General features: G+C 38.8%; 1 protein-coding gene across 1 annotated transcript; it reads left to right on the top strand.

Annotated features, from left to right (window-relative positions):
- Positions 1-101: 101 nt before the first annotated feature.
- LOC135133672 (serine/threonine-protein phosphatase 2A activator-like) lies at positions 102-13,728 on the top strand. The gene is made up of 6 exons (XM_064062145.1): positions 102-267; positions 321-409; positions 461-667; positions 717-1,059; positions 1,107-1,315; positions 13,056-13,728. Exons 1-6 carry the CDS (start codon positions 195-197, stop codon positions 13,683-13,685), a joined length of 1,551 nt encoding a protein of 516 aa, XP_063918215.1. The 5' UTR covers positions 102-194; the 3' UTR covers positions 13,686-13,728.
- The last annotated feature ends 2,140 nt before the right edge of the window (positions 13,729-15,868 follow it).

Here is a 15,868-nt window from a genome sequence, read left to right on the forward strand (position 1 = left end):
ACACCAACAATTGAATGACGTCATTTCAAGGGTACCAATCTGAAAATAAAGAAGTCTTAAATTAGATGAATATATTGTTGCCTATGCTGCAAACACTCGTGATGAAGACATAGCAATTAACTGTCAATCTCATTTCAAGCTCATTAAGGTTATGTTACATTTTTATTGAAAACGAGAAAAAATAGTCACAAACGATGGCTGTGGCTTCAGCTGTGGCAAGCGGAGGCATTGCTAAATCGCGCACCGTAGGGTCAGCTGCCCTTTTAGGTAAAAACATTATCACAATACTGTAAAAAAATTCCACTTCCAAACTTTTCCAGTGTCCGGTGACCATGTCTTCGAAATACCGGCGAAATTAATAAAAAACCCATCCGACATGAGAATCTGGGAAAAATCCGAAGCTTACTATGTAATTAGAACCTCCTAACCATAAATCACAAATTTATATCAACTTTTCCAGGAATACTTGGGATTCATTTTAGCCATAAATGAAGCAATCAGAGGAAAAAGTAATTCCCAGGGGAGCCAAGATCTTTCAGAAAGCGTAAGCAGTCTGATCGGTGTCTTAGATAAACTTGACGCTTTAATTGATGAAACACCCCCAGTGGAACAGCCACAAAGGTTCGGAAATGTGGCTTTCAGAACATGGTTTTCAAAAATGCGAGATGTGGGTGTTTTTAGTTAAGTACATACAAGTGTTACGTGATTCATTGCAGGGTTCACTAACTTTAATCCAAGAGGTGTTCGAATCCACCTTCAATCAAGCAATTCCTGAAATCGTCACCTACTTGATCGATTCCTTTGGCAATTCCACGCGAATTGACTACGGGACGGGGCACGAAATCTCCTTTATAATGTTTTTGTGTTGTTTGTTCAAAATTGGGGTGCTAGGAGACTATGATAAGGTGGCGACGGGGTGCTGCGTTTTCCCCCGGTACTTGGATTTGGCCCGAAAGTTGCAGAAAACTTACAGAATGGAGCCCGCTGGAAGTCACGGCGTGTGGAGTTTGGACGATTATCAGTTCGTTCCTTTTATCTGGGGCAGCTCGCAGTTGTTCGGTGGGTGCAACTAGGGTTGTTTTGTTTAAATTCATGGAAAATTACAGGACATATTGTTGTGGAGCCACACATGTTTTTGCAACCACAAGTGTTGAACGAGTTTGGGGAGGATTACATGTTTTTGACTTGTATTAAGTATATAAATTCTGTCAAAACTGGGCCCTTTGCCGAACATTCGAACCAGTTGTGGAGTATTAGTGGGGTTTCGTCGTGGCAGAAAATTAATGGTGGATTAATTAAGATGTACAAAGCTGAGGTAAGTAAATTGTTTTGTGGACGGGTTGTGGGTTGCTAATTCGTTCCTGGAGTAACTTATAAACAAAGAAATCGTTGCTGAGGTGGTAAAGGTCAAGGACGGTACAGAAATCCCGTTTCCGTTTGTCTGTGACGGTTAAACAAAACACTTCAAAATTATGGATTTATTACTGAAATTGTCATTCCTTCCAAAAAATGATTACGTCATCTCAAAAATGTATTATCGGGGGATATCTCAAAAAAATTAATATAGTTATACATGAGGAATCACGGTTTTCGAAGTTGCATTCTAAAAATATAAAAAAATTAATTCAAAACCAGTTATTATAATTTCCGGTTTTTCCTATCAACAGTCTCCTTTCTGTCTGAGTAGAGTCAATAAAAAAAAATATTTCCCCGACAATAAAATTTTCAAATGTGGGTTGTTTTGGTTTCAAAAAATTAAAAACAGACAAAAACAAAGCCAAGAATGACGCAAAACAAATGCCAATATACTGGTTTTTAAATCATAATTTATTTAGTATTTTCCACGTTTTTCTGTCACAGAGAAATGGGGTATTCCAACATTTTGTTGCAGTTTATTAAGCTTCTTGGTACTTTACATATTTATACATAAGTACGACCAAAGAACTTATTTTTATTTAAACGCATCACTTGATCTCGGTGCCTTTGACTATAATATATAGATTATTACATGAAAGTGAGGTTATATACCTCGATAATTCGGACATTGATTAAATACATATGTATTTAATCAATGGTTCGGATTAGCGACTTGTTCGGATCAACGAATTTCCCAAAAATCTGAAAGGGAATTGAATAACAACTTCATATATTATACAGGGTGTCCCAGAATTCGCGCCATTCCCGTGAGTGACATGTTCCCTGTCCCGAACTGTGCCGTAATTCGCAAAAAGAATTGTCCAGGCTTTAACCGTGTGAAAACTGGAAGGCGATTAATTTGACCAATAGAGAGGCTGCTTTTATATCCGAACGTTTCTATGTTCAAAGTTACCTATGCCAAGAACAAAAAATCGGGTAATACTAAAGTTGAATGAATTTTTTCCGAATCCCCCTCCGTCAACAAAAGGAAACAGAAGTGTGGTTATAAATTTAATCATTTTGACAATTGTTTGTCATAAACTGTCACGAAGTTCATCACTGATCTGAAGAGACGCTTCTGCGCCAAAGATTACTGATTAATGTATACAGAGACGTCAAGGTTTACTTTAAGGCAAGTAGCATGGGACAGAAGTTATTTCTGCTGCCATTCTAGTTAAATTGTGTTTAACTGGGCTGTACATGTCATAAGAGAAGCTGTTTCATTTCATCGTAGGCAAATAATACATTTATTACTATTCTACATAGTGTAGATACCGAAGAGCAGGTATTAGAAGTCATTTTCTTAGAGCCCCGTGAAAAATGTGTTGTTCTTTTTAACGAAAATTAGTACATTTTCAGAATGTATCATATGCTTGATATTAAGTTTATCGTTATTTCTAAAAAAGAGTACCACATGTCCATTCAAAGAACGTTATTAAGGGTTCTAAAACATAAATATCGCTTTTGATTAATCGGTGCTTATGATTTTTAATAAACAGTATCAATTTTTACTGAACAGCTTTGTTGCTGATACCTAATCTAAGCAACGAAAAAAGAGACGAGACTCCACTTCTCTGGTGTATTAAGATCATAGGTATCTGCTGTGGTGTCAATCATGTGGGGGAGATACTGAAAACTGAGACTTATTCAAGAATAATAATATTGATGTTGCACATGATGATTTAAAACAGTTTCTTTAAAGTTGTCAGTACTTTCTAGAGATTGAAAAGATACGAATAAAAATTATAACAAAAATCGTTTAGTTGCAATTTTTTTTAAGAACAATACAAACTATAAACAAATCAGTACCAATACCACTAAGTTATTGATGTCTTATTCATACTAGTATAAAGAATATTTGGAAATGATGTTAATTTATGGAGAATGTACACGCTATGCAGCCACTGCTGTGCGCGAATATACAGGTCTTTTCCCCAATCATCGGCTCCTTGACCAGCATGTGTTTCGTCGTTTGTTGCATCCAGCAAAAGAAGATGGATCTTTTCAGCCTATTCGGAAAGCCGTGCTGGGGCTCCACGGATTATACGCATAGACGGTGAAGAACAAGTGGCACAAATGATTGGATGCTCAAGATCGATCATGCATCGTATCCTTACAGAGAAAAATCTGCATCCTTACTATTGACGACAGTGCAGCATCTGCGACGAGCCGACTGCGCGACGAGTGCATGTTGCTAAATGGTTACTGCGACAAAATGAACTAAATCCTGATTTTTCACGGCACATTCTTTTCGCCGACGAATGTTGATTTTCCCGAAAAGGAATATTTAATGCGCAAAATTGGCACTTCTGGGCAAACGAAAATCCACATTTCGCTAACGTGAGAGCATATCAAGAGCAATACTATTAATCTATGGGCTGGAATCGTTGTACTGTAACGTTATTAAACAATGTGCTCAAAATGACCACCATTAACTTCAATGCAAGTTCTAGCTCGTCGAATTATGTTGTGTTGTGTATTATTTAACATCTCAGGAGTAACTGTAGCGTAGGCTTCGTGCAGTCTCTCTTCCAGTTCTTCTAACATATCTAGGGGTTCTCTATATACGTAATTTTTAATTTGATTCCAAAAAAAAAGTCCAAAGCAGAAAGGTCTGGAGATCTAGGAGGCCAGATGTTAGTACTGCAACGCCCAATCCACTTATGACGATACTCTTTTCAATGTTCGTCGTACAAGTATCGAATTATGTGGAGGAGCGCCGTCGTGCTGAAACCACATATTCCGCCGTACATTCAAAGGAACGTCTTCCAACAATGCCGGAAGCTCTAGTCGTAGAAAATTAGCATATGCATCCCCATTAAGGCGATCAGGTAACACAAACGGCCCCACCTAAAAAAACAGGAACGGAGTTTAGTGATAATTTTATCAGATGCATTAAAATTTTTACCACAGTAGTACCAATGATTCCAGCCCATAGATTAATAGTAAATCGCTCCTGATATGCTCTCACCCTAGTAAGATGTGGATTTTCGTGTGCCCAGAAATGCCAACTGTGTGCATTAAACATTCCTTCTCGGGAAAATGAACATTCGTCGGTGAAAAGAATGCGCCGTGTAAAATCAGGATTTAGTTCATTTTGTCGCAGTAACCATTGAGCAAAATGTACTCGTCGCGGGTAGTCGGTTGGTCGCAGATGCTGCACTCTCGTGTAATGGTAAGGATGCAGTCTTCTCTCTTGAAGGATACGATGAGTGGTCGATCTTGAGCATCCACTCATTTGCGCTACGTAGAGGACACTTCTCCTAGGATCCGCTTTCATGTTTTCTAACACTTGCTCTTCAGCACCTACACGTACATTCCGTGGAGCCCCAGCACGGCCTTTCCGACTAGGTTGAAAAGATCCATCTTCTCTTGCTCGATGTAACAATCGGTGAAACACATGTTGGTCTGGGTGCTGACGATTATTCACGGGGCTCTAAGAAAATGACTTCTAATACCTGCTCTTCGGTAGCTACTCTATGTAGAATAGTAATAAATGTATTATTTGCCTACGATGAAATGAAACAGCTTCTCTTATGACATGTACAGCCCAGTTAAACACAATTTAACTAGAATGGCAGCAGAAATAACTTCTGTCCCATGCTACTTGCCTTAAAGTAAACCTTGATGTCTCTGTGTACATTAATCAGTCATCTTTGGCGCAGAAGCGTCTCTTCAGGTCAGTGATAAACTTCGTGACAGTTTATGACAAACAATTGTCAAAATGATTAAATTTATAACCACACTTCTGTTTCCTTTTGTTGACGGAGGGGGATTCGGAAAAAATTCATTCAACTTTAGTATTACCCGATTTTTTGTTCTTGGCATAGGTAACTTTGAAAGTAGAAACGTTCGGATATAAAAGCAGCCTATCTATTGGTCAACTTAATCGCCTTCCAGTTCTCACACGGTAAAAGCCTGGACAATTCTTTTTGCGAATTACGGCACAGTTCGGGACAGGGAACATGTCATTCACGGGAATGGCGCGAATTCTTGGACACCCTGTATACTGAATTTTTTGAGAATTTTTAGACGACTTTTTCAAAAATGAAATTTTCTACCTGCCTTGTGCATATAAATAAGCTCATATTGTTTCCAAATTTTGATCATTTTTTGTAAAAATTGGTGATCACCACTTGGTAAAATAAAACTGATTTTGGTCATGACATACCCTCTAAGAAAAGAGAGGGTGAGTGGGCGGGGTTAGTAGATAAGAAATTAATTTCCATTTTAACCGCTTACCGTAATTTTTTGTTACATTCAGATTTATCTCTTATTTTAGCAGAAAAATCGGAGAACGCGTGGGTGGGCGGGGCTAAATTTAACTTTTCCAGTAGAGACTTATAAGCAAGCAATAGCCCCGCCCATTCGTCTTTTCTTCATTCTAGTGCCTACTTTTAATGTTATTCAGTCTTATCTATTTAATTAGAGGGTATATCATTTGCCAAAGTCGGGTGGGTCGGCGGGGCTAAGTTCAACTTTTTCCTGCAGAGACTTATAAGCAAGCAATAGCCCCGCCCATCCGCCTCCTCTTCATTCTAGTGCCTACTCTTAATATTGTTCAGTCCCGTCTAACGTTCAATGAATAATGTTGTCTAAGTTCATTCGCACAATGATAAACAAAACTACCCCACCTTTCCTATTTGGGAAAAAGCCAAATTTATTGTGAGCGATGTGGGGTTGAAAGCAGTTTTGACCTGTTGGCCTAATGTTTAAATTTATTGTCTACGGTCTAATCTCGGGACCGCCTTACCTGTTACCTATACGTTGTGAAGAGGTAATTTTACAAGAAAATATCAAAAAATGCCCCAATCCGTGACCGTTGTTGAGACTGTCCGTTGTTTGCAGGATTCTTTACATTATATGACCTATTTTATACGTTGGTACAGTGAAAATTGTCTTCTTTTTTCTTTGAGAGTTTGTAATCTGCCAAAATCGATGTTATTGTAGCGGGTACTAACCCCGCCCACCCACCCTGTCTTTTCTTAAGGGATAACTCATTTGCCAAAATCACTCTTATCTTAGTAAAGTCTAACCCCGCCCACCCACCCTCTCTTCTTGGACGATTTGTCATTTGCCAAAATCACTCTTATCTTAGCAAGTACTAACCCCGCCCACCCACCCTCTCTTTTCTTAGGGGATATCTCATTTGCCATAATTACTCTTGTCTTAGCAAGTACTAGCCCCGCCCACCCACCCTCTCTTTTCTTAAGAGAGATCTCATTTGGCAAAATCACTCTTATCTTGGCAAATTTGGACCCATTTTCGACGATTTCCGAAATTTAACTAAATACATCTTCTAGTAGATTTCGGGGCCCAGAAGTCAATTCCGGCCTCATTTCTTCGATAACTCCAACCGTTTTTCCAGAATCGCCGTTTGAAATATCGCAATTTTTTAAAATTTCATAAAAATCGAATTTCACTCCGAATATTTAGAAAATATTGCTCCAGAATCCTAAACACGGCATTTTTTGAAATCAACACTTCAAGCGCTATAACCCTGAATTTTTTGAGAATTTTTGGACGATTTTTTCAAAAATGAAAAAATTTTTGACCCATTTTTGACGATTTTCGAAATTTAACTAAATATATCTTCTTGTAGATTTCGGGGCGGAGAGTCAATTTCGGCCTCATTTCTTCGATAATCTGAACCGTTTTTAAAGGATCACCCATTGAAATATCGCAATTTTTAAAAATTTCAAAAAATCTGAATTTAACTCCGAATATTTCGAAAATATTGCTCCGCGTCCCTATGCGCAATTTTTTTTAATCAGCACGTCAGGATCTAACACCCTGATTTTTTTTGAGAATTTTTAGACGATTTTTTCAAAAATGAAATTTTCCTCAATGTGTAGCAAATTTCGACCCATTTTCGACGATTTTGGAAATTTAACTAAATACATCTTCTTGTAGATTTCGGGCCGCAAAAGTTAATTCCGGCCTCATTTCTTCGATAAGCTCAACGGTTTTGTCAGAATCGCCCATTGAAATATCCCAATTTTTAAAAATTTCAAAAAATCCTAATTCAACTCCGAATATTTCGAAAATATTGCTCCGCGACCCTAAACACACTATATTTTTGGAATCAGCACGTCAAGATCAATGTCCCTGAATTTTTTAAGAATTTTTAGACGACTTTTTCAAAAATGAAATTTTCCACAGCGTGTACCAAATTTCGACCCATTTTTAACGATTTTCGAAATTTAACTAAATACATCTTGTAGATTTCGGGCCGCAGAAGTCAATTCCGGCCTCATTTCTTCGATAACTCCCACCGTTTTCCCACAATCGCCCATTGAAATACATATTGCAATATTTAAAAATCTCAAAAAATCTGAATTTAACTCCGAATATTTCGAAAATATTGCTCCGCGACCCTAAACACACTATATTTTTGGAATCAGCACGTCAAGATCTATCTGTGTTCCTGAAATTTTTGAGAATTTTTAAACGACTTTTATAAAAATGAAATTTTCCACCATGTTCAAAATTCCTGCCTTGTGCATATAAGTAAACTCGTAAAGTTCCCAAATTGTGATAATTTTTTGTGAAAAGTTAGTCATCACTACTTAGTGAGATAAAACTGATTTTGGCATACCCTCTAAGAAAAGAAAAGCGAGGGTGGATGGGCGGGGCTAGTTGTTCCCAAGATAAGACTGATTTTGGCAAATGACATTTCCTCTAAGGAAAGAGAGGGTGAGTGGGCGGGGTTAGTACCTTCTAAGATAAGATCGATTTTGGCAAATGACATACTCGCTGAGAAAATATAGGACGGGTGGGCGGGGCTAGCACCTGCTAAGATAAAACTGATATAATAAAGGGTAGAGGGTATATCATTTGGCAAAATCAGTCTTATCTTGGCAAGTACTAGCCCCGTCCACCCACCCTTTTTTTTTCTTAGAGGGTTTGTCATTTCCGCCAATCGATCTTATTTTAGCAGATATTAGCCCCACCCACCCGCCCTCTCTTTTCTTGAGGGATATCTCATTTGCCAAAATCAGTCTTATCTTGGCAAGTACTAGCCCCGTCCACCCACCCTTTTTTTTTCTTAGAAGGTTTGTCATTTCCGCCAATCGATCTTATTTTAGCAGATATTAGCCCCACCCACCCGCCCTCTCTTTTGTTGAGGGATATCTCATTTGCCAAAATCACTCGTATCTTGGCAAGTACTAGCCCCGCCCACCCACGCGCTCTTCTTACAGGGTTTGTCATTTGCCAAAATCGATCTTATCTTGGCAGGTATTAACCCCGCCCACCCGCCCTCTCTTTTCTTAGAGGAGATGTCATTTGCCAAAATCAGTCTTATCTTGGGAACAACTAGCCCCGCCCATCCACCCTCGCTTTTCTTTTCTTAGAGGGTATGCCAAAATCAGTTTTATCTCACTAAGTAGTGATGACTAACTTTTCACAAAAAATTATCAAAATTTTGGAACTTTACGAGTTTACTTATATGCACAAGGCAGGAATTTTGAACATGGTGGAAATTAGTCATCACGACTTACTAAGATAAAACTGATTTTGGCATACCCTCTAAGAAAAGAAAAGCGGCGAGGGTGGGTGGGCGGGGCTAGAAGCTGCCAAGATAAGACTGATTTTGGCAAATGAGATACCCTCTAAGAGGAGAGGGTGGGTGGGCGTTACTAATCTGTTAACATAAAACTGATTTTGTCAAATGACATCTCCTCTAAGGAAAGAGAGGGTGAGTGGGCGGGGTTAATACCTTCTAAGATAAGATCGATTTTGGCAAATGACATACTCGCTGAGAAAATATAGGACGGGTAGGCGGGGCTAGTACCTGCTAAGATAAAACTGATATAATAAAGGGTAGAGTGTATATCATTTGGCAAAATCAGTCTTATCTTGCCAAGTACTAGCCCCGTCCACCCACCTCCTTTTTTCTTAGAGGGTTTGTCATTTGCCAAAATTGATCCTATTTTAGCAGGTACTAGCCCCGCCCACCCGCCCTCTCTTTTCTTAGAGGATATCTCATTTGCCAAAATCACTCTTATCTTAGCAAGTATTAGCCCCGCCCACCCACCCTATCTTTTCTTGGAGAGATTTTATTTGGCAAATTCAGTCTTCTCTTGACAAATTTCAACCCATTTTCAACGATTTTCGAAATTTGACTAAATACATTTTATAGTAGATTTCGGGCCACAGAAGCCACTTTCGGCTTCATTTCTTCGATAACTTCAATAGTTTTTCCAGAATCGCCCATTGAAATACGACAATTTTTAAAAATCTCAAAAAAAAATTAATTTCACCCAGAATATTTCGAAAATAGTGCACCGTGACCCTAAACACGCTATATTTTTGGAATCAGCACTTCAAGAGCTATAACCTTGAATTTTTTAAGAATTTTTAGACGACTTTTTCAAAAATTAAATTTTCCTTCTGCAAATTTCTACCCATTTTCGACGATTTTCGAAATTTAACTAAATGCATCTTCTTGGGCTGCAGAGTCAAGTCCGGCCTCATTTCTTCGATAAGCTCAACCATTTTTCCAGAATCGTCCATTGAAATATCGCAATTTTTAAAAATTTAAAAAAATCCCGATTTAACTCCGAATATTTCTAAAATATTGCTCCGCGACCCTAAACACACTATATTTTTGGAATCAGCACATCAAGATCTATGTCCCTGAAATTTTTGAGAATTTTTAAACAACTTTTATAAAAATGAAATTTTCCACCATGTTTAAAATTCCTGCCTTGTGCATGTAAACTCATAAAGTTCCCAAACTTTGATCATTTTTTGTAAAAATTAGTCAACACGACTTACTAAGATAAAACTGATTTTGGCATACCCTCTAAGAAAAGAAAAGCGGCGAGGGTGGGTGGGCGGGGCTAGCAGCTGCCAAGATAAGACTGATTTTGGCAAATGAGATACCCTCTAAGAGGAGAGGGTGGGTGGGCGTTACTAATCTGTTAACATAAAACTGATTTTGTCAAATGTCATCTCCTCTAAGGAAAGAGAGGGTGGGTGGGCGGGGTTAATACCTTCTAAGATAAGATCGATTTTGGCAAATGACATACTCGCTGAGAAAATATAGGACGGGTAGGCGGGGCTAGTACCTGCTAAGATAAAACTGATATAATAAAGGGTAGAGTGTATATCATTTGGCAAAATCAGTCTTATCTTGCCAAGTACTAGCCCCGTCCACCCACCTCCTTTTTTCTTAGAGGGTTTGTCATTTGCCAAAATCGATCTTATTTTAGCAAGTACTAGCCCCGCCCACCCGCCCTCTCTTTTCTTAGAGGATATCTCATTTGCCAAAATCACTCTTATCTTAGCAAGTATTAGCCCCGCCTACCCACCCTATCTTTTCTTGGAGAGATTTTATTTGGCAAAATCAGTCTTCTCTTGACAAATTTCAACCCAATTTCGACGATTTTCGAAATTTAACGAAATACATTTTCTAGTAAATTTCGGACCACAGAAATCTCTTCCGGTCACATTTCTTCGATAACTCCAACCGTTTTTCCAGAATCGCCCTTTGAAATACCGCAGTTTTTTAAAATTCATAAAATTCGAATTTCACTCCCAATTTTTCGAAAATATTGCTCCATGACCCTAAACACGCTATTTTTTGAAATCAACACTTCAAGCGCTATAACCCTGAATTTTTTGATAATTTTTGGACGATTTTTTCAAAAATGTAATTTTCGTCAATGTGTACCAAATTTCGACCCATTTTTGGCGGTTTTCGAAATTTAACTAAATACATCTTCTTGTAGATTTCGGGCCGCAAAAGCCAATTCCGGCCTCAATTCTACGATAAGCTGTATCGTTTTTCCAGAATCGTCCACTGAATCATCGCAATTTTTAAAAATTTCAAAAAATTCGAATTTAACTCCGAATATTTCGAAAATATTGCTCCGCGACCCTAAACACACTATATTTTTGGAATCAGTACGTCAAGATCTATATCCCTGAAATTTTTGAGAATTTTCCACCATGTTCAAAATTCCTGCCTTGTGCATATAAGTAAGCTCGTAGTATTCCCAAATTTTGATCATTTTTGGTAAAAATTAGTCATCACTACTTACTAAGATAAAACTGATTTTGGCATACCCTCTAAGAAAAGAAAAGCAAGGGTGGGTGGGCGGGGCTAGTAGCTACCAAGATAAGACTGATTTTGGCAAATGAGACACCTTCTAAGAGGAGAAGGGCGGGTGGGCGGGGCTAATATCTGTTAAGATAAAACTGATTTTGGCAAATGAGATCTCCTCTAAGGAACGAGAGGGCGGGTGGGCGGCGTTAATACCTTCTAAGATAAGATTGATTTTGGCAAATGACATACTAGCTGAGAAAATATAGGACGGATAGGTGGTTCTAGTACCTGCTAAGATAAAACTTATGTAATAAAGGGCAAAATCAGTCTTATCTTGGCAAATTTCGACCCATTTTCGACTTTTTTCGAAATTTAACTAAATACATTTTCTAGTAGATTTCGGGCTGGAGAAGTCACTCCTGGCCTCATTTCTTCGATAACTCCAACCGTTTTTCCAGAATTGCCTATTCGCAATCTTTTAAAATTTCAAAAAAATCGAATATTTCTAAAAATCTATAACCGAGATCTGGCGATTTCTGGCTATTTTAAAAATTTCAAAAACCCCTCCATAAAGGGAAAGCCATCTTGACGTGATTTGCTAAGCTCGTATCAGATCTGCATCACGACGACTTTGCAGACACTAAAAAATCACAAAAAGTGTGGAAAGTTTTCAACAATTGTCCGTTTTTTTTGGTTAATTATTTTCGTATATTGTCATCACCGTTATTGGTTTGTGCTTGACTTTAATCCGGCTTCGATTGATTAATTGGTGACTGTAATCATCCTGTTTGTCAGTGAGTCAAGGTTTTTCTTCTCTACTGAAGATGTTTTGCAGTTCTTCGGGCATCTGTGCAATTATGCTAATTTAATTTAAAATTCAAATGGGAAAAATCGATTTGTATGACTTCAATAACCAATTGTTACTACTTACGAGAGATAAATTGTGGTAATTTGTAACAAACGAGTGTTTGTTGATTTTTATTAGTGTATTTATGTACTTTCGTTTGTCGCCACAACCTGTTTATTTACGTTGTGTTTTACTAGGTTTCCCCGTGTTTACATCTTGAAATTGAATTTGTATTTGTTTGGATTTGGGTATTTATTTTCATAACAGTAATTTTTTAGCACATCGTGTACATTATAAAATTCGCGGAACTTGTTTCTTTATGTTGTATATTTTACTAATAAGGAAGAAGTTGCAAATTTCCCATAGTTAGGAAGGTATTCATTTTAGATAATAGAATGCAATTCAGTTGCTAAATATTATACATTCGGTTTCATGGTTCAAGGATTAATAACTTAATCAAAAATGTTTTGAATTATGTTGGATTGGAAACAGTATATTTTAAAATAAAAAATATGAATTTAGCAAAATTTTAAAATGGCGTCACTTATTGAAATTCCTGTCAAACACTTATCGCTTCGTAATGCGTGTTACCGTCGTCACTATGTTTTTATTATTTGTATTATTCCAAGTATTTAACGACAATGCAAATTTACATTTTGGTAATGAAGTTGTCACTACGCAAGCAAATATTCAACAATAACTTTCTGATTATGAAAGAACAAATCCACCTCATTCCAGGTCCTCAGCAAATTCCCAGTGGTCCAACACATGGTCTTCGGTTCGCTCTTCACCCTCAAACCCGTGGAGGAGTGCACCGGGATGATGACCCCCAAGTACACCATGGGCCCGCCTCCCGGCATCAGCGCCGCCTCGTCCTTCACCTCGAGCCGCGAGTCCAGCAAATCGACTCTGGGCAGCAGAGATACGAAATCGTCGGCCGGGTCGGCGTACAGTCCGCCCCATTCGGTGGCAACGCACGACAGCAGGTCGCTGAGGGACTCGATGAAGGCGTCGCAGGGCGGGTCGAGGGCTACGGACGGGAGCGGCGTCGACGAGGGGGGAAGTCTCTACGAAAGGCAGTCCAACATGTCGGGAGTTTCGGCAGAGTCCGGCGCTTCGGAGAGAGGTGCTAGATATGGGAGACAGGCGCCGCAGATTCCGGCGGCGCTTCTGAGTGGCCTGGCGAGGAGAGGCAACGCGCCGCCGAGAGGCTCTGAGGACTCCGTCGATGAGATGAGGCCGAGGGCGGCGTCGAGTGCTCAGTCGGGGGAAGGGGCGGAAAGTGTGAGGTTTTCGACCGAGGTGGAGGATGAGGCGCAGCCTCACGGGAGGAAGAGGAATATGCCGGACAGGCAAGCGTATAATTGAGTGTATATACTAAATTTCCAAGTAAATATAATTTATTCCACAAGGTGTTTTATTTTTCGAAAGTAGTACCAGTGAGATAAGTGAAATTTATTCACTGTGATACATACATAAAAGCGTCTTCGTTAATATTCACAGTTCACAAGTGCCCATGTAACTAAATTGGTAGAAAATTTGAGTTACATAGTTAATTTGGAGCGAAAATAAATAGTATTTGTAGAACTGATAGTGATAACTATTATCTGTTATCAACGTAACGCTGATATGCGGCCACTTGACACTGATAATAATAACCAAAAGCGAATGAGGTCAAGTTCAAAATACGCAAAAATAACAATAAGCTAATGATGAAATTAATGTCATCCAGTTTCACGTTGGTTATCTAAAAAAAACACAATATAATTACCCTCCAAACTTTTTTTTTTTGTATTTTTTTTTTAACTTAAAAATTTTTGGATTGCAGTAGGCAGGCGATGACATACGCCTTGTGTGGTAACATTGATTTGAAAATTACATGAAAAGTCAAGAACTAACATTTTCGTCAAACTTATAAATAATCTTGGAAGTCAGGCAAACTGAGATCAGTCCAAACAAGTAGATATTTCAGGTCAGGTCAACCCAAGGCAGGTTAAGTCAAGTCAGGAACTATTACTTTCGTCGAATCTGTAAATAATATTTGAAGGCGGACCGACTCAAATTAGTTCAGCCAGGTAAATATTTCAAGTCAAACCAAGGTAAGTCAAGTCAGGAGCTCTTATTTTTGTCGAACCTGTAAATAATATTTGAAATCAAACCAAGTCAGATTAATTCAGTGAAGTAGATATTTGATGCCAGTTGAAGCCACGTCTGGTCAGGCTAAGTCAGGCCAGGTCACAGTCAAGTCAAGAACAGTTATGTTCGTCCAACCTGTCCAACTCAAGATATTTCAGGTCAATTCAGACCATGCCAAGTCAGGTTAAGTCAGATCAGGTCAGGTCAAGACTTGTTATTTTTGTTCAACCTGTAAATAGTATTTAAAATCAGACCAAGTCAAGTTAGTTCAGTCAGGTAGATTTTTCAGGTCAGTTGAGGTCACGTCAGATCAGACCAAGTCACGGTGAAGTCATAACTGTTATTTTCGGCGAACCTGTAGATAATCTTTGAAGTCAGGTCAACTCAGATTAGTTTAATCAGGTAGACATTTTAGGTCAAATTAGGCCAAGTCAGGTTAAGTCAGGTCAGGTCACGGAAACTCCTATGTTCGTCGAACCTGTAGATAATCTTTGAAATCAAGTCAACTCAGATTAATTCATTTAGGTAGATACATCAAGTCAGGTCAGACTAATTAAGATTAAGTCAAGCCAGGCCATAGTCAAGTCAGGACCTGCTATTTTCATCGAACCTGTAAATAATATTTGAAACCAGACGACTCAGATTACTTCAGTCAAATAGATATATATTTGATGTCAGTTCAAGCCACGTCAGGTCAGGTTAAGTCAGTTACGACAACAGGGACGAGCCAACGCATAATACCAAAGAAACAAGGAGACACACTGTAGAAAAATGGCAACAAGAGTGGAGAGCAACAAATAAGGCGAAATGGACAAGGAAACTAATAAAGGAGATAGCCCCATGGAGAGACAGGAATTTTGGGGAAATAGATTTTCACATGACCCAGTGTTTAACTGGCCATGGATGTTTTATGCAGTACGTGGCTAGAATCGGCAAAAGAACATCCCCGACATGTATGTATTGTCCAAATGTAGACGACGCCGAGCACACACTTTTTAGCTGCCCTAGATGGTATAAAGAGAAACAAGAGCTACAAATACTCCTCGGTGGTGAGGTCAATGCAGAGAACCTTGTAGAGCATATGCTGTCGAAAGCCGAAGCCTGGGAGACAATCAAGAAATATATGGGGAATATAATGAGGAATAAGGAGGAAGACGAAAGGAAACAGGAAATGTGAACGAGCAAGGATCTCCCGATGATATGTGCAAACGGTTCCGGGTGATCCGGGAGAAAATGGGAGGGGTTTTAGTGAGGTAAAAATCCCACACTCCCCCGCGGACTTGACATATCTTCCCGCGGGGAGCCTTTTGAAGGTTTCCCCTCCCCCCCCGAAAAAAAAAAAAGGTTAAGTCAGGCCAGGCCATAATCAAATCAAGAAGTTATTGTCGTACAAGTTGTAGATAATTATCTTTGAA

Source organism: Zophobas morio, unplaced genomic scaffold, assembly GCF_036711695.1.
Source record: "Zophobas morio isolate AGI-343-1 ecotype UQ-CSIRO unplaced genomic scaffold, CSIRO_AGI_Zmor_V1 ptg000022l, whole genome shotgun sequence".
Classification (NCBI taxonomy): Eukaryota; Metazoa; Arthropoda; class Insecta; order Coleoptera; family Tenebrionidae; genus Zophobas; species Zophobas morio.

Coding starts and splice junctions, on each gene's coding strand:
- LOC135133672 (XM_064062145.1), top strand. CDS start 195: ATGGCTGTGGCTTCAGCTGTGGCAAGCGGAGGCATTGCTAAATCGCGC. Junction 268..320: donor AGGGTCAGCTGCCCTTTTAG/GTAAAAACATTA, acceptor AAACTTTTCCAG/TGTCCGGTGACCATGTCTTC. Junction 1,316..13,055: donor TTAAGATGTACAAAGCTGAG/GTAAGTAAATTG, acceptor ACCTCATTCCAG/GTCCTCAGCAAATTCCCAGT.